The following is a 27,978-nucleotide window of genomic DNA, read 5'->3' as shown; positions in this document are numbered from 1 at the left end:
CAGGATATTCCACTCTCCCCACCTGACACCCCACTTGAGGGCTTGGGGCAGGTGCTGGGCCAAGGCTAGTCAGACCACAGTGATCATATCCAGTCCACAGCACCTTCCATTTTATTGTTTTATTTACAAACAGGGTGAAGTCAACTGGGAAAATCAGGAGTAGGGAGTCAGTCTGGGCCATCCAAATGTGGAGTGGTTCCTGGGTCAGTCTCCACCATGAAGGCCACCTCTTCTATGCTTTTCCTGCCCCTTGGTAATGGCCCCTTGATTCCTCAGGGCAGCCTCACATGCTGCTCCTGAGCCCTTGTATGAGGGCAGATGGATCCTGGGGGAACAGGGGTGGTACGAGGGCTGGGGCCCCCTCAGTTTGTGTAAACCTGAGTTCCGATCACACGCATGATTTCCTTCTGTATCTTGGGGTCCTGAGTATTAATGTTGGCATCGCCCACCTGACCATCCTCATATCTGCCAAAGATAGGGCAAGCGTGAGCATAAGAGGGAGAAGAATACCAGAATAACGTCAACCAGTGAACTATATGTGAGGTGTGGCCATTCCAACCCAAAAGTCAAAACCCTTTCTTGCAACTCTTTAAGGTGGAAGAGATTCAGCTTATCTGATTTCCTCTAAACAGATCTATACCCATCCCCATCCTCCACAGGGAAAGTTCCAGTGCCAGCTCCACTCAGGTAGCCAGGGATAAGTCTCAGATGCCAGGAACAGACTTTCCCAGTAATCATACCATTACACCCCCACCCTTATTCCTCAGAGTAATCCCCAAGGTCCCTCCTAGACTTACACAAAGAAGAACCGTGTGCAGACATGGTCAGACACAGGGCACACCCAGATGTTCCCATGCTTCTGGAGGTCCTTAGATGTAATCACTGGGAAGAAGGGGGCCAGAAATTATAATGCTTAAGTCATACAGTCCAGGCAGGGGAGGGAAGACAATGTGTCAACAACACCCTCAGCTGGATCACGTGCCAGAGTTGTACCAGAAATAAAGGTTGGGGACACATAAATACAGGGACTGGGTGAGCCACCTACCTTCACAAAGTGCTATACAGTTTAGATTCCGACTCTGCAGGAACCTTGACTGAATGGATCGGGTCTGGAAGAGAAGGATAGCAGAGCCAGGTGGACTGTTATAGCTTCCCTAGGCAGGAAGTTAGCTGCTGGTGGCTAGGGGTATGGATTAGGATATCTGGGTCTCCCAGCCACCACCACCCCCAAATTTTGCTTTTGCATAATTAGTCTGGCTGAGTCCATAGCTTCGATCTTTACATTTTCATGTCACTGCATTTAAACGCAGTCTCTGCTTTCACACTTGACTGAGGCCACATAGGACTCTGGAAGCATGTTCATCTTCAAACATATCTGATTCCTTCAAATGATCTTCAAACTACTCACCTCCCCCACCATTTGTTCCCCATCCATCTCTGTAGCCTAAACTTATCCTAGGGGAAGGATTCTGCCTGCCTCACTGGAGTGCCAACTAATAATACCTGGGGGATGGTATTCATCCTGTTATATCTCTGGACCAGCTCATCCTTGGAGGGCATCCTGTGCTGTCCTTTTCCCATTCCTGTTATAGAACAACAAATCCAGTTCAGTCACCCACTCCTCAATCACATAGTTACTAAAACGTCTACTATGTGCCAGGCACTGAGCTAGACATGTAGTAAATAAATAAACAAGGTATCTGCCCTGACACAATTTAGTCTGGTGGATACTACAGGCAAAGAACAAGTAATTACAACACAGTATGGCAAGAAGTGTGATGGGGAGAATCTAGAACAATGTGTGAGCTAGAGGAGGGGAACTAGCCTGCCCTAGGGTTTTGAAGAAGGCTTCCCAGTGACAGCCAGGAAAAATTACTTAAATGAAGAGGGGGAAAGTGTTCTGGCAGAGGTAAAAGGACATAGAAGGTCTGGAGGAAAGAAAGCAATGTGCCTTTGTTTGTATGGAGCATAGTCAATGGAAGGAGAGCGGCAACAGATGATGTGGAAGCAGTGAGTCAGGATCAGATCAAGCAGGCCTTATAGGCCATGTTAAGACAACTGAAGTTTATCCTGAGAATATCAAAGAATCACTAGAAGGTTCTAAGACAGGGGAGGAACACATGAAATGAGACAGGAATGAGGGGCTCACAAGAGTGGTGATATCAACACCTTGGATCAAATGCCAGATTGAGCAAAATGAGTGAAGAGGAAGCAAGCAGAGCAAGTCAGATCTGCTCCAGTCTCAAAGTTACATAGAAAACTATGAGCAGAGTCACTCAAAAGAAAAGACAGAAAGCACAGAAGGTAAGTGATGAATAATTTTCCACAAGTAACCACAATGGCAACAACCTTGAAGAATCCTGCTTCCTTTAGAAAGTCTTCCCAGACTTGAGGAAGCGGTGCCAATTCCCTCCAGTGTCCCCCTGTCTAAATCCATAAATCCTCTGCCATCCTTATCCCCCAGTGAATAGCCCTATTTATAACATTTGTAGACCCATTCTGGATTTTTCTTATTTAGACATGGAACAGTGCTTATGTGCCCCTACTCCCAACTGTTTTTGGCCTGTGACTAGGACTTTAGTCTTGACTCAGCTTTCTTACAGGCCTACCCTTATCACAGTCATGTGTGTGTGTCTATGTGTCCATCCCTGTCTGTCTGAGAGGACATGGATGAAGATGGGAAATGATGCTATCCTTACAGGCCATAAGCAGGGCCCCTATCTCACCACTCTACCTTGGAACATTCTATTACAAATCCCACTCTCCTTCAGTTCTTGGTTTTGTGATAGCCATGGTGCAGGAGTGGGGATGTCTGGACTGACATTCCTCACTGCTCAGGCTGTCAATTCATCATGCACTCACACTAAAGTCCCACGACAGATATATGGCCTGAACAAAACTCAAGGCAAGACTTAAACTCTTAATTTCTTCCTCCTACAGGTGTGACACTTACCACCCCTCGATTTCTACTTTCCCCATTAGCCTTAAGTGAGTTTAGCTCTGAATCCAAACATGACGTTCTCATCCTGGGTATTTCAGTGCAAGATTCTGAGTGATCCCAAAGGATAAGAAAGAACAAGTTCTATCCCAAAGGATGAGAAAGAACAATCTGATTTCTATGGCTGGTCTTTCAAATGGCCCTTATGATGCAATCCAAATCTTGTCCCATCTCAATCCTGTTGCACACTGTCCTGTTCATATTGACCCAATGATCTTCTACAGTTTACCAAGACCAGAAACTGAGAAAGTGGTGGCTACAGTAATCCCTGGATGCTTTGCATCCAGAGTATACACCTATCAGAAGTCTCTAAACAGAACTAAACACACAGATGGAGTTTACTAACTCCTTTCTCCCTGGCCCTTGTTTTAACCTGCACACGATGGCCAAGTCATTGGAGTGGAGGCTCCATTAGCCAAATGGATGCTCTCTATTTATACCAGCTCCCAGATAGCATGCAGTGCCACAAAACTAAGGATACCCTGAAGGAGAACAGAGAAAACTAGAGCAGAATAGGGTATGTGGAAACATATAAGAAGATGGAATTGGTTAAATACTAGAGTAATTACAATAAACTGGACATCTGTACACATCTCACATTATAGAGACTCTCACATATCTGTGGGCCCTCAGAGACTCAGTCATTTAAGCAAAGCTTACCCTGTCAGTCCAATATAGTAATAAGAACACTGGCCCAGAAGTTAGGAGGCCTAGATTCCAATCCTAGGTCTGCTACTCACAGCTGTGTGTAACTTCTCTGTATATGAGCTTTCCTAACTGTAAAGTAAGAAAGGATTGGATGAGATGATCTATAACTCTAAAAGTAAAATCCTATGCCATTTTATAATCAGTGGACCTTTGTAAGAGGAAAAGGATGGTGTCCCATGATGTTTTTCTGTGACTGAAGTGATGAAGAAATATAGAGAGTCAATAGAGATTCCTGGCTCCATAGGTATTCAGGCACTCAGTAGTAAACAAAAGCCAGTGACAGAGAAGAGAGGGAGAGAACAGGATGAGAACAGACAGGAAGCAAGAATTTTGTGGGCACCAAGAACACCAAGGCACCAGGAGAATCTCACTACTTGGAAAATAACAAGAGCTTAATGAGGGAAGCTCAGGCGGGAACAAAGATAAAAACTGAGGAACCCAGACAAAAAAGCCAAAAGGACTACCCTAACCCCAACCCCACTTTGCACCCCAGGCACACAGAATAAGATTCATTCACACATTCAATCGGTATTTATTGGGCACTTACCCTGGGTGGATTAATCATTAGGTTTGGTTCATGACACACTATTATTTATTTATTTATTATCTACTATACCTATAGACCCAACCTACAGACTAAATCCAAGAACCAAAACATTACTAGTGATTTATATCAATGTGCTCCTACCCTATCCCAACTATCTATCTGCTTATCCTTGGGAGGTAACCACTATCCTGAAATTTCTTTAGTTTTATCATACATAACACCCATGCACCAAAAGGTTTATATTTGTTTGCTTTTAAACAATATAAAAAAGACATTATACACTAGTCTTCTGGGCTTGCCTTTTTTTTTCTTTAGCTCAGCTCATTACCAAGGTTTTTCCATGTAGTTAAGTACTACTGTTTATCCATTTTCATTGTTAAATAATAATCCACTCTGAGAATATATGAAAATGTATTTATCCATCCTCCTGGTAGTGAGCATTTGGGTTGGTTCCAAGATTTGCTACTGCAAACACTGCTGCTTTGAACATTCAAGTACACCTCTGGGCATGCAGGAATAAAAATGTTGGGTCACTGGGATAAATTTTCTCAGCTTTATGAAATTAAACACCAAATTGTTCTCCAAAGTGGTTGTACCAATTTATATTCCAATAAACAATAAAAGAGATCCTGCTAATCAACTTTTAGGACCATCAGAGGTATTACCAGATTTCTTAATTTTTGCCAGTCCACACAGGTGGCAAACAGTAGTCATTTTGGTCTTCATTTTACTTCCTTGATTAATAGCAGTTCAGCAACTTTTCATATTTTTTGGTCATTTCTTCAGTGAAATGTCTGTTCATGTCATTTGCCTATTTTTCTACTGGGTTGTCTTTTTCTTACTGATTTTTAAGCATTTTAAAATACATTTTTGGGTTACCTGGGTGGCTCAGTTAAGCATTCAACTCCTGGTTTCTGCTCAGGTCATGATCTCACTGTTGGGTGAGGTCGAGCCCCATGTTGGGCTCTGTGCTGGCAGTGTGGAGCCTGCCTGAGATTCTCTCTCTCCCTCTCTCTCTCTGCCCCCTCTCCTGTTTGCTTTCTCTCTCAAAATAAATAAATAAACTTAAAAAAATATCTTTATTACTAATCTTTTGTGGTTAAATATGTTACAAATGTCTTCTGGTTTGTAGCTTTTCACTTTCTTAAGGTGTCTTCTGGTAAACAGAAGTTTTTAGTTTATTATTAATAAAGTTAAATTTACTTACCTTTTATGATTTATAATTCTACATTTTTTCATTCTATGGAAAGTTTTATATAAAACTAATAATTTGTTTGGTTTGGTTAAAGCCTGGTTTAAGATTCACTTATAAAACTATCTGGGTTTGGTGAGTTTTTTGATTTAGTTGCTGCTGTTAGAGTAGTTTAAAATTTAAAGACTTTTCTAGTTCTATGATTCTGGATCTAAGTTTTCTTATCTTTATAATAATTATAATTACCAGATAATACTAAATAATAATCTATAAAGAATATAGCACTGTAGGGGCGTCTGGGTGGCTCAGTCGACTGAGCGTCTGACTTCGGCTCAGGTCATGATCTCATCGCTTGTGAGTTCAAGCCCCGCGTTGGGCTCTGTGCTGACAGCTCAGAGCCTGGAACCTGCTTCAGATTCTGTGTCTCCCTCTCTCTCTGCCCCTTCCCCATTTGCACTCTGTCTCTGTCCCTCAAAAATGAATAAACGTTAAAAAAAATTTTAAAGAATATAGCACTGTCTCCTTCATATGGTAGACATGCAACATATGGTGGTTATCTTTTATATAGAGACTGTGTAGAACAAGAACAAACGAAAACTAAAAAGGAACTAAGACATGAACCTGTAACACTGAGAGAGCTCCAAGGCAGATTCATTTTCTGAATAGAACAAACCTGGACTCATCTCCTGACTAGAAAATGGACCTTACCCATGCCTTATCTTTGGAATAAAATGCTTTCTCTTCCATTCTTATAATAGTATGTAATTATAGACAGTTTAAATTTTAAAAGGTAGTTGACAGGGAGAACAATGTCTCCAGAAATGTAAGCCGATGGAAGATACTCAAGCATTCAAGTGTATTCACATATAAACTCACATGCACACGTGTACATATACCATCTATAAACAACAGGCTATTGCCCACACCAAAAATGTGGTCTATGAAAAGCCTCATTGCAATCTCCCAGTTATTTCCTAACTTATTCTCAGAGCCAAGCCTCTACAATGAATAAAACCATCCCTATGGAGAAGAGGACTTCCTAACAGAAAGGGAGATAATTGGGCTCATGGTGTAAAGAATCTACATTACTAACGAGAGGAGGTAAAGAAACCATGTATCTATGACTGGGAGAGAGCTGACACAGACCAAGTACCCATGATGGAGCAGGAGGAGACAGCATAGATTACGTATTCACAAAATGGATGCGATGTAAATAGAGCCGAGGTGGCCAGACAGTATTTCTTACCTGAGTATCCAAAGGAAATACTGGAGATGGGGCTCAGGTAGATGCCTTTGCCATAGGCTGCTCCATGCAGCTTGCAGGGAAACACCAGGATGAGCAATATGAGCCTGGGCCCTCCCATGGCTGTATGTTAGGCAGCCACAAGGCTTATCCAGCCCTCTGTCCCTCCAATTACCTTCTCACTGGTTCAGATTACTCTAGGAATTTACTCTTGAAAATCTGATTGGCTGAAAAGTGGATGCAGATTAACCTCTTTGCCCTACTAGATACTGATGTCTTGGAACGTAAGGAGTGGCAAAGCCACTAGTCAGTCCCTCAGAATCCATACTCCATTCCCCAGGCTTTGGTACATATGCAGATCCCAAAAATGAACTATAGAACAGGTACCCAAGAGGAGAAACAATAATCACTCCTTGGATTCCCATAGGGAGAAGAAATAAGTCTTTTATATCACTTTTCTGAATGAACAGTCACATAAATTAAAAAGCTTTGTCTAACAGGCTAATGCATCACAGTGGCTGTAGTCAGTATTTCATATTCCTGCCTATTGATATAATCCTATTCCCAAAACTACCGAAAAACACAGCCTGGGGTCAAATATATATCAGCCATATTCATTCTATACAAACAATTCCAACCTCTTTCCTTGGAAAGCCACACGGCAGGCTAGATTTGAGGATGCTGAGGCAAAAATCAGTTCAGTACTCTAGAGCAGGCTTCCCCAAAACTGAGTGGGGCAGGGAGGGGAGTGGAGAGAAAGGGAAAGGCACACAGCCTCACCTGCAGTTTGGTGTAGGATGCATTGACCAGCCCATTGCGCAGGATCGAATGCCAGTTTTCAATGTGGGACCCACTGTAAGGCAGGGTAGAAAACATGTCTCTTCATTGTATGAGATTCCCAGAAGCACTTTCAAGACCGCCACGCCCACCCATTCTCACCCACACAGGACATGATGATGGACAGGGATACAGCTAGCAACAGACACACACATGGATACAGTCACAGGCATGCAATATACGTGTGTATGGCTAACTCTCCATTGTAACTTCCAGTCCCATTCTTTTTCCTGTGCTTCAGCTGGTCCCATCCTAAATCCTCAACTGCTGGTTCAGTATTTTCATTTGCCTATTCTCCTGATATTTCAAGTTAAGCAGATTCATTTCAAACTCAACCAACAGAGCACTGATCCCAATATGGTTGCCAGTTCTAACTTCACATCTATTTTAAGAAAAAGGTACCACCACTCTCTTCTTAATATCTCTCTCACTTTCTCTCTCTCTTCTTCCACAATAAGCATAAATTGCTGATTTCCTTCAAAATAGCTTTCAAATCTATCTCCTCCAATCTGTTCCCTCAACCACATCTTTTTATGTGTAAATGTCATTTCTCCTCAACTGCAACATAAGTAGCTTGAGAGTAAAGACCATATCCTATGTATCTTTTTACACTCTACAGCGCCTACCACAACAGCATTAAGAAATATCTGACTGATTGGTTGGACATATGTAACACACACTCATATACCTCAAGTGAAGTTGCCCTCCCACCCCCCTACATTATTTGTTGTCATTCCCCCACTCCCCACCCACCCCCAACCCCCCCTCCTCACTGGAAGGCAAAGGTGCTGCCGTAGAGCTTCTTGGCGGTCCGGAACCGAGCCTCCTTGGCAGGAGGGCTGCTCAGCAGGAGGAACTGGTGTGAGGTGTGCATGAACTTCAGCTGCTGCCCAGGTTGGGGGTCGGGTCAGGAAAACAGAGAAGAAATGGAGATCAGGGAGGGAAGGGGTGGGGATGGGGAGCAAATGGGGGCTTGCACTGACCCCAAATAAGGAGAATATGCTTAGGTCCAAAGACAACTGTTGATGGATAGAGCCAATGAGGCAAGTCTAGGATCAATGTGGTTAGCTGGTCTGGAGCCCCTCCCTGTCCCTCACCAGAAATTTAAAGAATTTAGAAGAAGAATGGTCACTTACCCTGCTGAGAGGTAGTTTGACAATGTGTGACCTGTTGCTAGAGATGATCCTAGCATAAAACAGAGAAGAAAGGAATGGACAGAATGAGTGTGTCATTAGACCATCCAGAACAAAGAAGCAGTCTTACTGTACCCCTGAGAGAACAAGCAAGGATTCCAGGGCTGTTGGAATTATGTAAAATGTCCAGATCACTATCTAGATATTCCTGTTGGTGGTAACGCTTGTGTATAAAAATGTAAAAGGGAAACTACTGACCAGAGTTACTGGGTAAACAATGAATAAAAGAAAAGAGACGGGTGAAAGGGAGACTGCTATGTCTGGGAACAGAAAAGGATAAAACAAAAGTGGGTGCCTAGGTGGCTCAGTCAGTTGAGCGTCTGACTTCAGCTCAGGCCATGATCTCGTGGTCTGTGGATTTGAGTCCCACATCAGGCCCGCTACTATCAGTGCAGAGCCCACTTTGGATCTTCCGTCCCCTCTCCTCTCTCTGCCCCTCCCCTGTTCATGCTCTCACTCTCAAAAATAAATAAACATTAAGAAAAAAAAGGAAAAGCACGTAAGATCAGCTACAATAAATAAATAAGTAAGTAAATAAGAAAGCAGGGATCTTTATTAGCATGGTGACAACTTATACTTGGGATTTAGAAACACACAACTGGGACTCAGAGGAATCTTTCAGGGCTCTCAAGGATGGGGAGGGATGGAGAGAAAGTTACTGTTTGGGCTGGAGAAAGAAACAGATGAAACTACAACAACCTTCCCTAGGATTCAAGGACAGACTGGGCTGTGTTTTGGCTGAACTCAGAGGATAGGAGAGAACAAAGGCATAAAGCATTGAGAGCTCAACATGGAAGCATTATCTCATATAGTGGATACAGTTTTGTTTTGTTGTTGCTGTTGTTGTTTTTTTTTGTGCTTCACCCATTTACTTGTGATGCCATCCTGGATACTCTATGCCTGATCATTCCTGATGCTAGAGGGAGCATGTTGTATTGAAAAAGTACTGATGTCAATGGCTGACTAGGAAAAGAAGGGAAAGCTATGTCAGGAAAACAACAGCAATCAAGATCGGGGAAGGAGGGCAGAGGGTGGAGGGCAGTAGAGAATGTTCAGAATCTTTGTTTGAAGGGAATAATAATAGTGCCTCAAGGCTCTGGACAGTGTACATCAAGAGGGTAGGCCTTGAGACAGGGATAGGGAGTAGAAGGGGGAGACAAACCTCTCTGTATGCACAGAAAACTTAGTTGAAACAGTATTAACTCCTACATGCAAAGGGTACTTAAAGACCTATTGGGAAACAAGAAACACCTAGAGAGAATCTGAGACATTGTGTCTGAATTTGTGAGCTCCCGCTAAGCTCTGAGTTCTTATCAAGGCAAAGTATATCAATAAAACCCCAAGAAAAAGCAGCCAGAATCTCTATAACCTCAGGAAGGATGCTGGAACCGGCTCTAAAAGAAGTTGTAGGTTCCATGACTAATTCCATATCCCCCGGCACCCCCAACCCCAATCCCTGAAGGACAAACCATTCTATTCACATCACTTACCACTGCAAGAGAGGATGGGCCAAGGGATCCAGCTTGTCCATCTGCTTCTTGATTTCTAGATATGAGCCCTGTTAAGACAAAGGTCATAAAGTTACCTCCCAGGAGAGGTGAGAGCCCTCCCACTTTTGACAGACTAATCAGGGCCCAGGGCAAGGCAGGCACTGAAGGCCACACAAAGGCAAGAGGAGATAGGGTTCCCACCCTTAAGGAGCCCAGTCAGATTGGGAAGACTCCTAAATAAATATGAAAATGACTGAAAATGCTTACAAAACAACATGCAGGTGGGTCTCCCTCATTTTACGCAATTCCTACAACTCTAAAAAGTTGACTTTAAATAAAAAATAAATAAAATCAATGTCCCAGAAAGATTAGGCTAAGGAATCCTGTGGTAAAACTTTACATAAAGCAAAGAGTCCTTCTGACAGTAAATCATCCCTCCTAGGTATATCTTATGTGTTAATCTGAACTGTGATATATAGGATTTGCTGAGAAGAGGCCCACCTGTAAATGTGAGTACAAATGAATGTCTATTCATGCAGAGATTGCAGACGAGGGGTGGGGAAGTCTGGTGAGGGGCAGCCTTGAGTCAAAGGATGGTCACTGCTCCATGTTGCTGCCCCACCCCTAGAAGGACAGAAGATGTAGGCCCCTGGGGCTAGTTCCTTACATCCAAGCCCCCTCCTCGCCCTCCCAACCCTGGGCAGAAGTCTTTCCCTCACTTCTCTAATTCCCTAAGAATTATGGGAAAAACATTAAATATGAACAACTTGTGAAGGAATTGGCAGCAAAGGTAAAAGTTGAGAGAGACATCCGGAGTGAAAAAGAGAGTAACAGAGAACAAGGATTGGGAAGGCTGAAGAGGGAAGACTAAAGAAAACTCAGTGAGGAATCTGAATAGCATTTCTAAATCTCCATTCCACTCCCATGGATTCCAAACACAACAGGGCACTTAAGCAGGACAGGCAGAGGGCAGAATACCTGGGTCATCTCCCGGATGGACATCACACTATCCAGAGCTTTTTGAAGTCGCTCATAATTCTTCTTCTGTGGGGAATCAATGGGAAGAGAAGACCCAGATGAAGAAAAGTGGAGGAGAGTAAGATGTGATGAAAAGGAGGGCCAGATGTACAAAAGAGGTCTAGGCCCCAGGGAAACAGTATGGCATGTCATGGAAAGAACACAGATTTAATGTCAGACAGTTCTGGAATCACATGCTAGTTCTCTTTTACAGCTAGAAGTAATAAGGTAAGTTACTTAACCTCTTAGAACCTCAGTACCCTGTGTGTAAATGAAGATTAAAATTCCCACTACACTCAGAGATCATTCTGAGGACTAAATAACATACGTAAAGAACTAATATAGTGCCTGATACATAGCAATAAGAGTCATAGTGAGGCACTCTGCTAGGTACTTGTGATGGTTAATTTTGTCAACGGTTAATTGAGTTGATCTGATGGGCCATGGAGTGCCTGAACATTTTGTCAAATATTATTCTTGGTGTGTCTGTCAGGGTGTTTCTACATGAGATTGACTTTTTTATCAGAATGAGTAAAGCAGATTGTGCTCCCCTCATTTGGGTGGGCCTCACTCAATCAACTGAAGGTCTGAAGAGAACGAAAAGGCCAAGTAAGAGGGAACTCCCCCTGCCTGACTGCTGGAGCTAGGGCACTGGTCTTTTCCGAACACTGGACTGGAACGGAGAAACCTGCTTTTGGGGGATCTCAAGACTGTCAGCTTTTGGATTGGAATTTATACCACTGGCTCTCCTGGGCCTCCAGTTTGCTAAATGCAGATCCTTGGGCTTCTCACCCTTCATAACTACATGAACCACTTCTGTATAATATATCTCTTTCCATAGATATCTCCTACTGGTTCTGTTTCTCCGGAGAACCCTAGTACAATAGTCTACATATGTTATTTCTCATTTTTATAACAATCTGCAAGGTAGATATTATCCCCTTTTTACAGATAAGGGAATTGTGGTACCAAAAGGTTAAGTGACTTTTCTTACACCATTCAGCTAGGGAACAGTAGAACCTCAAATGGAATCCAGGTCTGTCAGGCTCCAAAATCTATATTCTTCCCTAGTATAACATAATAATTCTTCTCCCCTCCTTCTAACAAACTCAGTTACTTGTTCACTAAAACAGCCACAGCTTAGGGTTTAAGAGTTCCCAAGAACCAAGTGTTCCATCCCTTCTGTCCCTCCTTCCAAGCTGTTATATACATGAGAATGACAGCCCATAGTCTCCCACTCTCTTTTATTGTTTCTATTCCTTTTCTATTTCTATTCTATTGCTTTCTTCCCAAGCAACAATACCTTGGGGTTAAAGGCCAGAGTCTTGGGATCAGTGGGGTCCACCACAGAGGGATAAGGCTCAAAGATGATGCTCTTTCTAGGGGACTCCAAAGCTGCCCTACACATGGCCACCAGCAGATCCACCACCTTAGGCGAAAGGAGAGAAAGGAGGCAGAAGCTAAAGGGTTTCCCAGTGCTGGGAGTCACACAGTATCCAGCATAGGTCTGTCCACCTGTTGGAGGCTCTCAGCATTCTCTCTGCTGTTCTTTTTAATAGCAAACACGTTTATGTTTTTTTCATTTGAAAATACAGGCTGTTCATAAAAATTCAAGTAATGATGATTTAAAAAATGACTAAGAAAAAGATAAAAATCATCCCATTGCCCCCAAACAAATCTCATTCCTCACAGGTACTACTGCTAAGTCTGAGGTCTACCCTTGCAGATAATTTTTCCTATGGAAATAGTTACCTTATTAAATAGGCAATTAAAAAAAAGAACTATACTGCACATACTGTTCTTCTCTTTTTTATATATGTTATAATTTCCTACCCATAAATAATAGCTGTATGGTATTTCCACTGTAAGGACATACCATGATTTCTTTAACTGAATCCCCATAGATGGAATCATATCGATTCTTTTTTCGCTATTACAAACAACAGTACTGTGCACACCCTTACATATGAAAGCATTTCTGGAGGTTAAACTGCCAAGGAGTGACATTGCTAGGTCCCCTCGCCTTTCTTGATGCTAGCTCCCCAGCAGCTTTTCCCTCTCCCATACCTCTGCTCCAGTAGCAACCTCCTCTGCAGCTCCGGACATGACTCCCAATGTGTAGAAGGAGAAAACACACAGCTCACGAGTACAGACGGCTGGCTGAACAGACATATTAAACAGAGAACAGTGACACAGGGTGTGCAATAAGAAGGTGTCATAGGGAGACAAGGACAAATCTGACCTTAGACAACTCTAGAACCAGGTAGGAATTTGGGGCCCTCTATGTCATGAAAAAACTATAAATTAGTCTTAATTAAAAAGCCTTACTTGTAAGATTCACAGTTAATGCTGTCTCCTCTCTGAAGCCTTCCATGACTTCCCTAGGTAGTTAGATGCTCTCTCTTGTGAGTTTCCACAACACTGCTCATATCTCTTCTACACACTGACAGTGCAGTCAGTGTCTGTCCACCCACCTAGACTTGGGAGTCCTTGAGGACAGCTTCATATGCAATCATCTTGACCAATATCTCAATATCTGATGCCTATTTTTAAATGTTGGGTGGGGATTATATCTGCAATAATATTCATACATCCTTGGGGTTCCTGAGTGGCTCAGTTGGTTGAGCGTCTTACTCATCATTGATTTCAGCTCAGGTCACGATCTTGTGGTTCATGGGATTGAACCCCACATCGGCCTTGCACTGATAGCACAGAGCCTTCTTGGGATTCTCCCTCCCTCTCTCTCTCTGCACCTCCCCTGCTCTCTTTTTCTCTCAAAATAAATAAATAAATAAATATTTTTTAAAAAGGACCACTGGGGAAGTGATAATAAATATTAAAAAAAATTTATATAGCCTCATATTTCAAAACAGGACTGCAGAGATTTGTTTTCTGAGGCAAAATAATTACTTCTAGAGTCTCAAGAATTATGGACAAAATTCTACCTTTACCATAGACCCAGGAAGAAAGGAATAAAAGAAAGATGAGGATTGAGAGCCTTGACTAAGGGTCTAAGGAAGAGGGTCACAGATTAGGGCACATACCTTGAGCATGGACCCGTTCTGGAAGACATGCTGCTCATCACACACCACGCAGTACTCATTCAACGTTGGAATCCTCTGCTCTGCATACTTCATGATCTGGGAAGAGAAGACATTGTTACTAAGTCTTTTTGGAAGTGCAGACACAGATATGGGAAGCAATTTGAGCTTCTTTTCCAACCACTCTCTCCTCTCCCAGCCCTGTGCATAAGGCAGACCTACTCTTGGGCCCTGCACTTAGTTTAACTGAGGGCCCAACTCTAGAGCTACAGCTATATATTATAGTTAAAATAAGACCAACCATGGTAGAAGACCTGAGTTAAGATCCTGTCCCCCCCCACCCCCGCCACATTACTTAATAGCATATATAACTTTGGGCAAATTGGTTAACCTGAGCCTTGGTTTCTTCATTTATAAAGTGATATTATTCACCTCATAGAGGAACTGAGATTACTGAGAAAATTTTCATGAAAGTGTTTTATAAATATTAACATGTACTAACCAAACTATTAACCTTAGTTGTAGTAATTAAGATTGTCCCTCTGAGACAGGTGAATATTCAGACCATGATCACATGGCAGGGGGCCTAAGAAGCCATTTCAACTACCCAGAACAATCAGCTTATCCACTGGTCAAAGCCACAGATACAACTCTTGTGCTGGGAAGAAAGCAAAAATCTAGAGCTCATATGGCAATATGCTAAATAATTTTTTAAAACACTCTGCCTAGGGGCACCTGGCTGACTCAGTGGAACACATGACTCTTGATCTTGGGATCATAAGTTCAAGCCCCACGTTGGGTACAGAGCCTAGTTAAAAAAAAAAAAAAAAAAGAAAAGAAAACTAAAAACAATAACAACAAAACCACGCTCTGCCTTAACATGACTTTTCAGCCAGGTACACTTTTGTATAAATCAAGTTCTTCCCATTTCACATACTTTTGGGATAGTAAAGGAACATGTAAGGGCTTTTATTCACTCAGGTGTACTGAATGCCTACTATGTTCCCAGTTTGGTGAATGGTCTCCTTGATTATGAGGTAACATAAAAAGATTGTCTTCTCAGACCCTAAACGTCAACAAGGGAGATGTGGCGTGTATACAAATTAATTACAATTCAAGGCAGCATATGGTATACTGCACATAGATGTCATATAAAACAAAAAGCATCTTAAGAATTCAGTGAGAGGAAATATCACTTCCAGCTAATATGGTTGGAGAAGAATCTTATGGCTAAGGTACCAATGAGCCTTCACTGCACCAGGCAGATATGGGGAGGAAGGCCCGTGGGGGAATGCTATGAACAAAGACAATTAAGATGCAAAAATGAAAGAAAGCAGGTCCAGGGAATACAGAGGTTTTAAAAGGAAATCACCTAATAGTAGCTGAGCAGTGGAAGAGGTCTAGGGAAAACTGAAGACCACTTGAGCAAGGATGTTAGGGATCATAAGGAAATCAGTGTCAATCCCTCGCCTATCTTGACATCTATGCACTTAAAATCATTTGATTGACATGGTCTGTCAGTGTTGTCTTCCCAATAATGCTGTAAGCTTCTTGAGGATGGGAACTGTGCCTTCTTTTCTCCTATCTACACAATACGTAGTACAGTTCTGGGAGCAGAGCAACTCAGGAAATATTTGTTAGCTGACTGAGGAGCTGGGAGATGTTAGGGGATCAGATGGGTCAGACAACAAGGGAATGGCTTAGGAATGAAGCTTTGAACTCAATTACCTGGACAAGAAATCCATATTCCAGAGTAGGGATATTCTTGCAGTGACCACTGACCTGATGAGTGAAAAGACAGAATTTATGAGCCTCCTACGAAGCAGGTACCTAGACAGACTTCACACTCATCACCCGAGATTCTCCTGAAGTAGCTACACCCTAGCTCTGATTAGCCTCAATAATCCCAAAATTGAAGAGAAGACCTTTAAAAATTTTTGCCAAAGGTTCTTGAAAAGGGCTCACCTGTCCTTAACCTTTTTCAAAGTAGGTGGACAGGCTAATACAGCAGCTGATGACCAAGTCCTAACCACAACCTAATAAAATCATACATGACATCTTAAGATGCCCAAGCCCAGACTCCCTGCTTCATGGCTTACAATCAAAGAAGCTTGGCAGACAGTTTAGATGTTTTCAGCTTTTAAAAAATGTTCTCCATTCCACCCATTCATGGTAGAGTGACCAAGTTTGATTTAGGATGCCTGAAAAACCATAGTCTCACCTCACCTTGAGAAGCTATACTCCCACGTTTCCATTCCCACCCTCCTAACACCCAAGTCAAACCCTCCCCAGCCCATGTACCAAAGGAGAGGTCCGTGCTGGGGGAGGGAGGCCCACGTGCTGGGGGCACAGGAGACCTGCCTGGGGACTGGGAGGGTAGCCAAACACCTCCACTTTGGGGTTCTTCATGGTGCAGGAGATAGAACGGTTCATGAGGCGCCCAACTCGAAGCTCGGGTACACCCAGTTTGCCTTTCAGCATGGAGTCCTGTATGATCGGGAAACTGGGAGACCTGGACAGAGAGCAAAGGGAAGTGATAAAACTGGGATTCAGTATGAGCCCTAGAAGAACACTGGAGATAAGTGCATCCTAAGCCAGAATGGGTGAAGGGACCTACCTAAGCCAAAGAAGAACTCTTATCTGAGGGAAGTTACACCGGATCTTAAACACTTTCTTTTTTAAATGTTTATTTATTTTTAAGATTTTAAGAGAGACAGAGTGTGAGCAGGGGAGGGGCAAAGAGAAAAAGGGAGACACAAAACCTGAAGCAGGCTCCAGGCTCTGAGCAGAGCCCAATGCAGGGCTCAAACCCACGAACTGTGAGGTCATGACCTGTGCCAAAGTCAGACGCTTAACTGACTGAGCCACCCAGGTGCCCCAGATCTTAAACACTTTTAAAACAAGTAAATCACAAACCTGAATTGATTTTTATGTCATTATTTGTGTGTTCTTCAGATTGGAACATGGGAGGACAGGCAGAGGCAAAGTCTCGGTCAATCTCTACAGCAGCTAGGCCAGGTAGGGAATGATCCCCTGGACAGGATGCCTGTTTAATTTACTCAGTGTGTGTATGTGCGTGGCGTGTGCATGTTTATATACACATGAAAAGTGCTGAATACTGTACTAAGCAATAAGTAGTTGCAACCCAAAAAAGCCTGATGTCTGTCTGTCAACAATAGTGTCTGGAAAACTATAAATCCGGGTTTGTATTTGCCTTTGGGAAGATCAGAAGGCACCAGGGTGGACAATGTAGGCCTGGAGACAGAGAATGGACAGTATTTATTTCCAAAAGTTAGATAATCAATCAGTGTGCCCTTTCATGACAGAAAGGCGTTGGTACCTATTCTCAGACTCTGCCTTCTTAGTAGAGGGCATAATGATGAGGTTCAAAGAAAGAAAAGACAAAAAATTAGCATACATTTCTGCAAAAACATACCATGAGCTAGGTACTGTGTTTTACATGAAGGACAAGGTATGAATACTGGTATCAGAAGTACAAAGATAAAGACACCTAGGGGACAAGACTATGTAGGTCGGTGTTAATAGTTAAAGGTGCAGAATTCAGAGGACCTTGGGAGAGGGCAAATAGATTAGTGTAAGTAATCAAGAAGGTGGGGTGGGAGCTCAGACAAGACTAAGGTCATTAGAGATTATCTGCTCCTCAGGGAGTACTTACTTGGGGATGGGTGAGAAGATGCTGAGGCCGGCTCGGAACTTCTTGATGGTACCACTTGCCTTGAACCAACTGTGCCTCTTTTCTTGCTGGGTCTTCAAGAAATCGTTGCTGAGATGTTTCCATTGTTGGGATGTGAACATACCCAGGATCCTAAGGAATCAAAGAAAACAGGCTTTACAAAACTCAGGCAGGGGAGTAGGTCAAGAAATAGAACTATGAAAAGCAACTAATCTAAAATTCAGACCCAGGGATGGTAAAACTAGCTGTGGTGGGGAAATGTGTGTCTGAAGACCTCGCGATAATGACCTTAGCCCATGGAAATGTACTGTCCTAAAGAACCTCTTTACCTTAGGTGGTAAATACCTACTTCCATTACTTAATCTAATAGACCAGAACAATTCTGAGATGATTAGCCTTTAGTGGAAGGCTTGAAAGCTGAGCCTTCAACGGCCATGAATCTGGGAATTTATTGCCAAGAATGACTATACTGAGAGTGGAAAGGGGTAGTGGGATGCAATTGGATACCACCCTCTACCTTGTGAATAGTGAAGAAAAGGAGTAGGGACATGAGGGGTACTGACATTGTTAGCAAAAAAATTACATCCCCAAACTTATGGCTTCCAATTTGAGCTGGGGCCTCCACTAGTCTTGCCAATCCTTTCATGTGTCTTTGATGAGTTCTCTCTGGCATTACTCTAAGCTATTATTCCAAATCCTTACTGCCTTCATCAACCTCCTAACTTCACCTGTGGCTGAGAATCTCTTCCTTCTTAACAGAAAAAACTGAAGCTATCAGTTACCAGCTCCCTTAATTTTCCAACCCTACTACAAAATCTATTTCTATTTCTACTCTTACCTCAATCCCTCCATTCTCTGAAAACAAGATGACCCTTCTATTAATATCTCTATTTGGGTTCTAGATCTCAGTCCCTTCTTGCCTCTTTAGGGATCTTGATCCATTAATCATATCCCTCTCCTATCAGTTCCTTTCCTAAAGTCTACAGAAGTTTCAACTTCCTATACCTTGATCTAGCTGCATTTCCTTCCCCTCCAATCCTCACTTAAATATCTCAGTCCACACTTACTGTATCTACTTCATTGCCAACCACTCACTTCTCAAGTCACTGTATTTTGTTTCTACCTTCACTTCTTCACGATGATTGCTCTTGCCTCCATGCTAAATCTGACAAAAACTCTAAGTTCTCTTACTTATCCTCTCCGGCATCTGGCCCTCCTTGTAGGAATTCTCTTCCTTGCCTTCTGAGACACCATTCTCTTCCTATTCTTCTCCAACTTTTCTGATCTACCTTCAATGTTTCTTCTTTCTCTGACCACCCTGCTGGTTTCTTGGGTATTCTGTCTGGATGCTAAAGGGTGTTTTGCCTTTGATCTTATTTTCTTTTCCATGTTCTCCCTCAGCAATTTCGTACTCTAAACTGGTTGTAATTTCCATCCATACACTAAATATATTTTCAACCCTAACCTCTCCTGTTACATATCTATGTACTGAGTACCTCCACTCGAATATCCCAAGGTTACCTTTAAACATGCTTAAAATGAAACTAATTATCTATCCTTATCACATAAACCTGTTCCTCCCCTATTTAAATCAGTGGTGTTACAATTTACCCAGACATCTAGGCTGGAAACCTAAGAGTAATTTTCTACTATTCCTTGGCTCTTATGACTACACATGACATATCTGAATCAATCTTCAAGTCTTACTGATTTTATACCCCACAAATCTCTATAGTCCACCTTTTATCTCTATTCGCACCTATAATCACACTTTGGCTCAGGCCCTCATCTCATGTCTGGACGTCTACAAAAACCTCCTAGACTTTTGGTCTCTTGTCTCACCCCCTCCTACCTATTTTACACAGTGCTACTGGAATCATTTCTCTAAAACTCAGTCTGACCATGGCCTCTCTTTGCCTAAAACCCTTCAATGCTCCCACTGCCTAGAAAATAAAAGCCCAAGATCCTCTCTGATTTGGACCCCTTCCTACTTCTCTGACTTCAATTCCTACACTCTCCCCTTGTATTTTCCTAGCAATATTTAACTACTTGAAGCTTCCTACACACAGGCTGCTTCACCTGACTGTGTCCTTGCAAATGTTATTCATGCTCAGAATCTGTCTGCATAGGCAACTCTTACCCATCCTTGAAAACATGAATCATCTTCCTTTCATTCATTCACTCATAGCCCTCCACCCGCCACCAGACTGAGTCATTCCTTCCTCTACATTCTTTCTAAACCTTATATATTCACTTGTATTAGAACATGTATCCAATGGACTCTACTTGGAACTTCACTGAGGGTAGAATCTATAATTCATTTATTTCTCTTTGTATACCAAGGCACTCAACATATTTCATAAACTATCTGAGCTTTTAGAGCCCCACACTGAGAAAACCACAAGAGAAAATATGAAGATCAAGACCTTAACTCCAGAGTTGTACTTTTCCTTAAATGGTAAGTACTGATGAGCCCCCTCTCACCTCCAGAAGCCTCAAGGCCAGACACCCCAGAACCAGAGGCTCTTCCACCTAACCATAAATTTGGCTTTCCAAATTTATTTTAGTCTTTCTTAGGCCCATCTCAGAAAGATATTTTGGGGAGGAAACACTGCGTCCAAGGGTCTGCCTGTCCATCCGTATGTCCGTCTCTTTCCCTCATATGTCCATAACCAGAAAGATCAAAGTTCTTACTTCTTCAGCTGAAGACCCAGCCCAAACCCTTCCTTATTTGATGGCTGGAAAACCTCAATTGATGGTTCTGCAAAGAGAAGAAAAAGCTCCTAGTATGTACATATCTCTATTTTCCTGGGAGTCCAAAGCCCCAATTCAGTGGATGAGCTTCCTCAGATTCTAAGGGTACTCTAAACAATAGTGATGGAGAAGGAAAACATCTGAAGCAGAGGGTAGATTCTGGGAGCTGTCTGACCCATTTCAAATCACTTCAACTTCTATGAGGACGTTGAGGGGAAGGGAAGGAATAAATAATATCTGGGACCAGAGAAAACAATTTCATTAACCAAGAAGGCCTTTAGGGGATGGCTATCGGGTGACAGGGAATGCACGAATGACAGCAAACTGAAAAGCCCCCACCAACGGCCTGCAGTATATACGCAAGAGCCTTATTCTAGCTTTTCTCTGGCTCAGTTAACTTAGGACTTTGGATTAGACCACACTTAGAGCACCTACTTGCCCAAAGTCACTGCCTTTACCTGGTCCATCAAGGTACTGGGAAAGAGAAAATCGCAGCCTCAACACAATAGGTTCTGTTCGGAGGACTTTCCAGGCTGTAGAGACTTCCTCCTAAAAGAGTAAGGGAGAGTTTCCAGTTTAGCAACAGACAGGAATGGACTTGGAAGTTTTCCCTATATGACACACACATGCACATGACAGTACACACCACTGTCTGCTGATGGTCTAGGAAAGACAGGGATGAAGAATATGTGCTCCAAATGCAGCACTCAGGAACAAGACTCCTGGCCTACATGACAAAATCCACAAGTCCAGCTAGACATGTTGTTGGCAGGTACTAGCACCACTTACATCGAGGAAGCTGATGTTGATGTGGAGGTCAATGTCCACGTCATCGATAGTTCCATATTCTCTACAGAGATACAGGTGAGACTCATTAAGGGAGAAAGAAGGGAACAGAGACTGAGGTGGAGGGAGAACTGAGCCTGGGGCCAGGGGAGAGGGAAGAGTGGGAAGTAGCTCTGAATCTAGACTTAGCTGCAGCCTCAAGCCACTTACATGATCAGGGCTTTCTCCAGGCCAGAAGCCTTTCTTACCTCAAAGATGAAACTATCAGCCTAGAGGGATCTAGGATAGAGGAAACTGCTGAAAAAAGTGGCTATACTTCCCCACTCACCACTGTCAGCTAAGCTTAAGTATTCTGAGAAATTCCCACTACCTATCACTAAGCTCATAATTTATCCATGTCCACAGACCCCCTATTATACCCTAAAAAGAAAAAACCTTTAGCCTCTTAACAGCTCAGAAAGAAGTGGCTTGCTCCTGAAGTGGGGTCCCACCTGATGGATACAGAGTTCTCACTGTAGATCTCCTTCACGGCTTCAATGTCTGCATCAAGCTGTGGGTGTCGATATAGGTCAGCCGCACAGCTCCCCTGAGTCAGCAGCAAAAATGGTGGGGAGGTTTGGGAGGAGGGAAAATAGAGGGGGAAAGAGAGAGATGAAAAATAAAAAGAACATGAACACCAGGAACAGGAAAATCAAATGGCAGCAGTACATAGAAGCAAAAGGCTGCTCTTATGAAGGAGCTCTTGATGGTGGCCCTAGCCACCAATCTTTGGCCACAAGTATCCCTCCATCTCCACTCTAGTAAGCTTCTATGAACCAATTGCAGGCTTTGCTCAACGAGTACACAGCCTTAAGTTTCCAGCTTTTCCTCTCAGACCCTGACCATGGATACTTAGGTATGCCTTCTAAAACTCAGAACAGGCTGAAGAGTACAGAATTTAACTCAGATGGTTCTGTGCAAAGAATCCAACATTCCTGCTCAGGACTGTGCCCTGGGGAGTGATGGCATGAAGCAATCACTGGCAGGATATCTTTTAAAAATTTGACCTTGATGAATGAAATGATAGCCACTGGCTGGTGAAGAGTCAAAAAAAAAAATCACTATTTCTAACCAAGAACACATGGGGTAGCCTCCACGTACAGAGAATGTAGTTTACTCTGGGAAAGGAATGAGCTCCAGGTAAGAGCAAGAATATGAAATCAGCTCTGGCAAGACAATGCTCAGACTGCACCAACATCATATCCTCATCTTATGTCTGCTCCAGAATAATCTTTCACTACTTGGTAAATTCAGAGAAGCACACATTTAGACTATCCAACATGGGTCTTAGGGGCTGTAATCTCACCTGAACTCCATAGAGAAATTCCTCTGATTCATTATCTCCCTCCGAATCATCATCATTCCAGAACTGGCCTTTGATGTCCTAGCGATGAAAAACAAGGATACGACCCTTTGTTGGATCCCTATTATCCCATGGAGCAGGAGGGCAATAGGATACAAAATAGATTCCCACAAATAATGGGAGGTCCTTTGGGATAGAACTGAGACCCTATTCCCTATACTCCCTTCACCTCACTCTTCTGGAGCATTTCAGTCTCTTCCTGAATCTGGTCATATCCATGGCCTACCTCTGACCTTGGGAGGGATGGAGGAAAACAGGGCACTGGAATTTTGGCCCTCTTGATTGAGGCTCTGGTAGCCAGGGGGGTAGGGATGCAGACTTCAACATCAATGTTGGTTCCTGGGCATATCTAGGTCCTAGCACAAGCTGGCCTCTTCTAGATCATTACCCCAAAGCAGCTCCCATGCTTACCTAAGCTCTTTTATTACTCCCTTCCTCTTATTTAACTCTCCTTCCTTCCCAAGAAGAAAATCCACCTGTACACACACCAAGTAATACTGTCTCCATGCTCCTTCTCCTTCTTTCAACTTCAGATAACCACTCTACCTTTCAAAAGGGTGGGAGGGAGAGTAACAGGAAAAGGTGTCCCATCTATCCCCTGGATGACCAGTCAGAGAGGTGGGAAGTCAGTTCTCACCATTGGGTCAGTGGGTCACACACAATCCCAGGTCAGTGCTAGGCAGCACCCCTCCATACCACCAGCTGAACCCAGGCCAATGGGATGGGCATTTAGGAGGCCACAGAGGGAGACAAGGGAGGGGGTGATGTCAGGGGCTGACTGTAGATCTGCTGGGGATGGCAGGCTCTGCTGTTGTGGTGATAACAAGTCACTGTCCTGTGGAAAGTAGACAACAGTTGGTTTCATCACCACTTAATAGCTAGATGGTATTTACACAGGCACACATGTTTATGGATACACTTTTATTAGACAAATATACAGACACTTGCACATAGAAACATACTTGCATGCATGTACACATACTTATACACATAGTTTTTTAAAGATAATGAACCATGAAAGCACTATACAAACATGAGACACTACTGTTCCATTTAAGCTTGAGAGTTGGGGATTGGAGCAAGTCCCTGCTCTAGATCATAATGCATATCAACCCCTGAAGCCAAAAGTGATGGTGACAGGAAAAGACGTTACCTACTTTGTCTAGTTAGTTCATTTTGGAACATTCTTCATAGTACCAACCCCCATTAGAATCAAGATTCTTTTAGAAATCTTTACCCCTATTTATTCAAACTGAATCATCATCTCTTATTAAATATCAACATCCCTAGACACCTTTACATGACAATCAAAGCTAACTTTAAAAGTCCTCAACAACACTGAATATCCCCTGGTAGACATGGTCTGAGTGGTCTCATCTTGGAACCTATTCCCCAAATAAAAATGCAATAATGATCTGAATAAACAGTCAGAAACACACTAACCCCTAGCCTTTCGCAAAATTAAGAACCACTGTCTAGGCCTTCCTGGCACTGCACGGATCTGTCTCACCTACTCCAACTTTACGCAGAGGTGTTCTTGGTCTCTAATACGGTTCTACTGAACCTTAGGTTTGAAGATCACAGTGGGCTTAGGGATCTGTAACATCAGTTATCACCTGGGAACCTGTTTAAAATGTAAATTCTCAGACTCTAAGACCTACTGAATTAGAAACTCCAGAGATGGGGTCCAGTAATCTGTGTTTTAACAAGCCCTTTGTTATGCTGATACATGATAAAATTTGAGAACCACTGTTCTAAATCCTTGTGTACTCTAGGGGCCTGCGGTCTGTTCCTCAAATACCAACTTAAGTCTGGTAACTGATCCAGGATGGGGACATATGGCACAATGCCAGTACACACACCATAGCTGTCCTCTCACTGACAGCACTGCCTCACTCATTAAAAATATGCAAAAGAAAATTACAATTAAAGTTCTTAGAGATAAAATGGCCTGATACCTGAGATTTACTTTAAAATACTACTCCAGCCCCAAAAGGGGGGTATAGATGGGGGGGGGGGGGGATGAAATAAATATGGCAAAACATTAATTACTAATGAATCTGAGTGATGGGTACATGAGGGTTTCTTATGCTCTACCTTTGCATATAGTTGGAAATCTTCATAACAAGTTAAAAAAAAAAAATCACAGGCTACTCTTGTACTTTTTCAGGGGCTCTCATTAAAAAATCAACTCTAAATGTGAACAGGAAAATGATCCCTGAAACTCCACAACTGCCTCCTTGCTGTTCTTCAAACATAACAAGTATATTCCCACCACAGGGCCTTTGTCCCTGCTGTTGCCTCTTCTTGGAATGGTTTTCAGATATCCATATGGCTTGCTGCTTCACTCCTTCAGCTCTCTGCTCAAAGGTCATCTTGACCATCCTATATAAAACAGCAAAACCTCAACACACACACACTAGCACTCTCTATCCATCCCCCTTACCTGCTTTCTCTTTTTCCACAGCACAATGCCCTGACATACAAAATGTTTGTTTGTCGTATTTCTCTCCCACCAAAGTATAAGCTCTGTGGTGGCAGAGGCTTTGGCTCTTTACTATGTTGTCAGTCCCTCAACTCGTACTTACTGATGAATAAATGAATGAACTGTCTGCTGGATACCCAAACCAAAGGGGAGATACATACAAGAACCTAAACATGTCTACACATAGACAAAAATGACTTTAAAAAACAAGATTCTATTCACCTTCAAGAGCAGCTGAGAACCAAAATTACGAAGATCTGAGGACTGAACTGCGTTTGTGAGATTTGAAAATAAACAGTCAGGTGCTGATCTGGATGATCACAGAGGAATAAAGAGGGAGGCACTAATGTCCAGCGTGGGCTGTCTTGGGCTGGGTGGTAGGATGTTGGCAGCGTAGGCCAGAAGTACCAACTTTTTCAAGGTCTCTGTCACCGTAGAAGTCAAGAAAAACTTAGTCTCTCTCCAAGGGCTGTTGCTGCTTGGTTTCTGCTGTTATCACAAGGAGAAAAAGGTAGTTCAGAGGGAATTTTTCTTGTCCAGGGAAGAAACAAGTCAGGAACTACCATCGTTTCCCAACCAGGGTGTTTTAGGGAAAGAGACTCCCATCTTCTACTCTCAATGCCCATTCCTCTGGAGGTAAAGAATGGGTTTGAAAAGTAAAAGAGTGGGGAAGTGGGGGAGGTCATGCATGACATTCACAGAATCACAGACATCTGAAAGAGGAGGAAGCCTAAAAGATGATCTATTTCACAGCTTTCATGTTATACATAGAATACTGAAGTGTAGGGGCGTCTGGGTGGCTCGGTCGGTTAAGCGTCCGACTTCGGCTCAGGTCACGATCTCACGGTCCGTGAGTTCGAGCCCCGCGTCGGGCTCTGGGCTGATGGCTCAGAGCCTGGAGCCTGTTTCAGATTCTATGTCTCCCTCTCTCTCTGCCCCTCCCCTGTTCATGCTCTGTCTCTCTCTGTCTCAGAAGTAAATAAACGTTAAAAAAAATTAAAAAAAAAAAAAGAATACTCAAGTGTAGGAAGACCAAGGAAGCTGCTTAGCATCAGTATAGTGGAACCTGGACTTAAGCACATTTGACAGGTCCTAATTACATCCAATTTTCCTATAATGTGGTTATGACTGATTAAGGTAGTTGTTTAATGCATTAAGCAAAGAACATCTATCTGATTTATCTAAATGAGGTGAAGGAGGGAACATTTCAAGAGAAGCTGGGCCAAGTATAGACTGTGTGAAGAGTGCCCAAGGAAGGGTATTGTTCAGCTCAGTGTTTACTCTGGATGAGGGCAGCTAACACAAAGCGCTTTACAGTTTGCATGGAAACAGGCCAAGCGTAAATAAGCCTCAAGTCTGGATCACAAAGGTCTTTCCCTAGGTCCACAGGCGGTTCTCGGTGTGACAACTATTCACCTAGTCAAAAAAGCCTCCGAACCCAACGTTTAAACTCTGGGCGTAACTCCCAGCTTTGTAGTCCTGGGAAAGTGGGTTACTCCTCTCTATACCAAGTGCTCCTTTCTCAGAAAGCCTAGGCCACTGAACAAAGAGTGCGGGGGAGAACCCACGGAGGGGCGATTCTCGAAGGCAAGCGCTATCTCCGGTATACCCCGTGGAGAGCAAGGACGAGGTTAGCCCCCAAACACTGGCAGCCATCCTCGTTTCCAGGGCAGGCCCAGAGGCCTCCCTAAAGGGAGCAGTCACAGCTCTTCTCTGGTTTCCTACGGAGACGCCAAAGACACCCAACACCTGCCTCCCGGGGAAGAAGCTCTGCGCCCGATTTGTGTCGACAGCCGCCCGGCCTTGAGCGCAGCCTGTCAAGCCTAGGAGGGCCCCTCAGAGCCACCCGGTCCAAGACCCTCACTTCATCCACCCCGGCCGAGGCGGGGCGGGCCCCGCACCCTTCCCGCGGCCCGGCCGCCCCGCCCCGTCCCCGTGGCGGCCGCCCCACAGGCCGGCCTCGCGAGTACTCACGGCGACCCCGGGCCGCGTGCGGCCGCCGCTGAGGGGACGAGCGGCCCGGGACGCCCCGCGGGGGCGGAGCGGCAGGCCAAGGGGAGGGGGCCGGGCCGGGCGGGCGAGGTCGCGCACCCCCACGCCTCGTCGTTCCGTCACGGGCGCGCAGACCCACTCTGCGCACGCTCGTGCGGGGACACCGGAATCACGTGACCCGCGCCTGACCAATCGCCGTGCGGCCTGCCTCTGGGCGCGCCACAGCTTCGGACGCCAAGCTTCCGTCGTTTGCGCCGTGCTCGCTGGTTGGGAGGGGTGAGAAGCTGAGGGGTGGCGCCTGCGCCTTGGGTTGGGGCGGGTGCGTGGAAAAACAAGAGGGGCTGTGGGGGTACGGGAGAGCTTTCTGAAAGAGAATGTTGGCTCTTGGCGCCCCGTGTGGTTGGGAGGAATGAGCAGGGAAGGCCGTCCCCTGTGCCTCTCCTCGTTAGTGGCCGGAGGCACGTAGAGATTGAGAAGGGCTTCCTGAGACCAGAGGGGCTTTAAGAATCTCAGGTTTGCAAAGGCGGACCTCAGGATCTTTTGTTAAGGTTAACTCATCTGCACCCCTGGTAGCTGCGGTGTGCCGGAAAGCACTTTGG

General features: G+C 43.8%; 1 protein-coding gene across 4 annotated transcripts; it reads right to left on the bottom strand.

The window, feature by feature from the left end:
• Nucleotides 1-83: 83 nt before the first annotated feature.
• On the bottom strand, nucleotides 84-27,538 carry PARP6 (poly(ADP-ribose) polymerase family member 6). Of its 4 annotated transcripts, none has more exons than XM_060620994.3 (24): nucleotides 27,362-27,538; nucleotides 25,610-25,876; nucleotides 23,540-23,737; nucleotides 22,846-22,923; nucleotides 21,992-22,086; nucleotides 21,504-21,564; nucleotides 21,173-21,263; nucleotides 20,655-20,721; nucleotides 17,943-18,092; nucleotides 16,568-16,778; nucleotides 15,995-16,048; nucleotides 14,270-14,365; nucleotides 13,293-13,385; nucleotides 12,529-12,654; nucleotides 11,187-11,252; nucleotides 10,209-10,276; nucleotides 8,662-8,710; nucleotides 8,299-8,411; nucleotides 7,469-7,541; nucleotides 6,692-6,761; nucleotides 1,504-1,583; nucleotides 1,046-1,109; nucleotides 798-882; nucleotides 84-465 (listed from the first exon to the last, which is right to left on the bottom strand). In XM_060620994.3, exons 3-24 carry the CDS (start codon nucleotides 23,540-23,542, stop codon nucleotides 363-365), a joined length of 1,896 nt encoding a protein of 631 aa, XP_060476977.1. In that variant the 5' UTR covers nucleotides 23,543-23,737; nucleotides 25,610-25,876; nucleotides 27,362-27,538; the 3' UTR covers nucleotides 84-362. The 4 variants fall into 4 exon arrangements, 3 of the variants coding, with proteins under 3 accessions (XP_060476977.1, XP_060476978.1, XP_060476979.1); XM_060620995.3 differs by having other exon boundaries at nucleotides 25,610-25,873; XM_060620996.3 differs by having other exon boundaries at nucleotides 8,299-8,408; nucleotides 27,362-27,537.
• Nucleotides 27,539-27,978: the final 440 nt, after the last annotated feature.

The sequence above is a fragment of the Panthera onca genome, chromosome B3 (assembly GCF_046562875.1).
Source record: "Panthera onca isolate mPanOnc1 chromosome B3, mPanOnc1 haplotype 2, whole genome shotgun sequence".
Taxonomy (NCBI): Eukaryota; Metazoa; Chordata; class Mammalia; order Carnivora; family Felidae; genus Panthera; species Panthera onca.
Note: the sequence above shows the minus strand (reverse complement) of the source record. Positions and strands in the feature narration are given on the sequence as shown.

What these genes read in the sequence shown, in the direction of transcription:
- PARP6 (XM_060620994.3), bottom strand. An exon ending in GAGAACTCTGTATCCATCAG is followed by an intron (nt 21,565 to 21,991) that starts GTGGGACCCCAC and finishes GTATCTCTGTAG; the next exon opens with AGAATATGGAACTATCGATG. An exon ending in TCAACATCAGCTTCCTCGAT is followed by an intron (nt 21,264 to 21,503) that starts GTAAGTGGTGCT and finishes TTACTCTTTTAG; the next exon opens with GAGGAAGTCTCTACAGCCTG.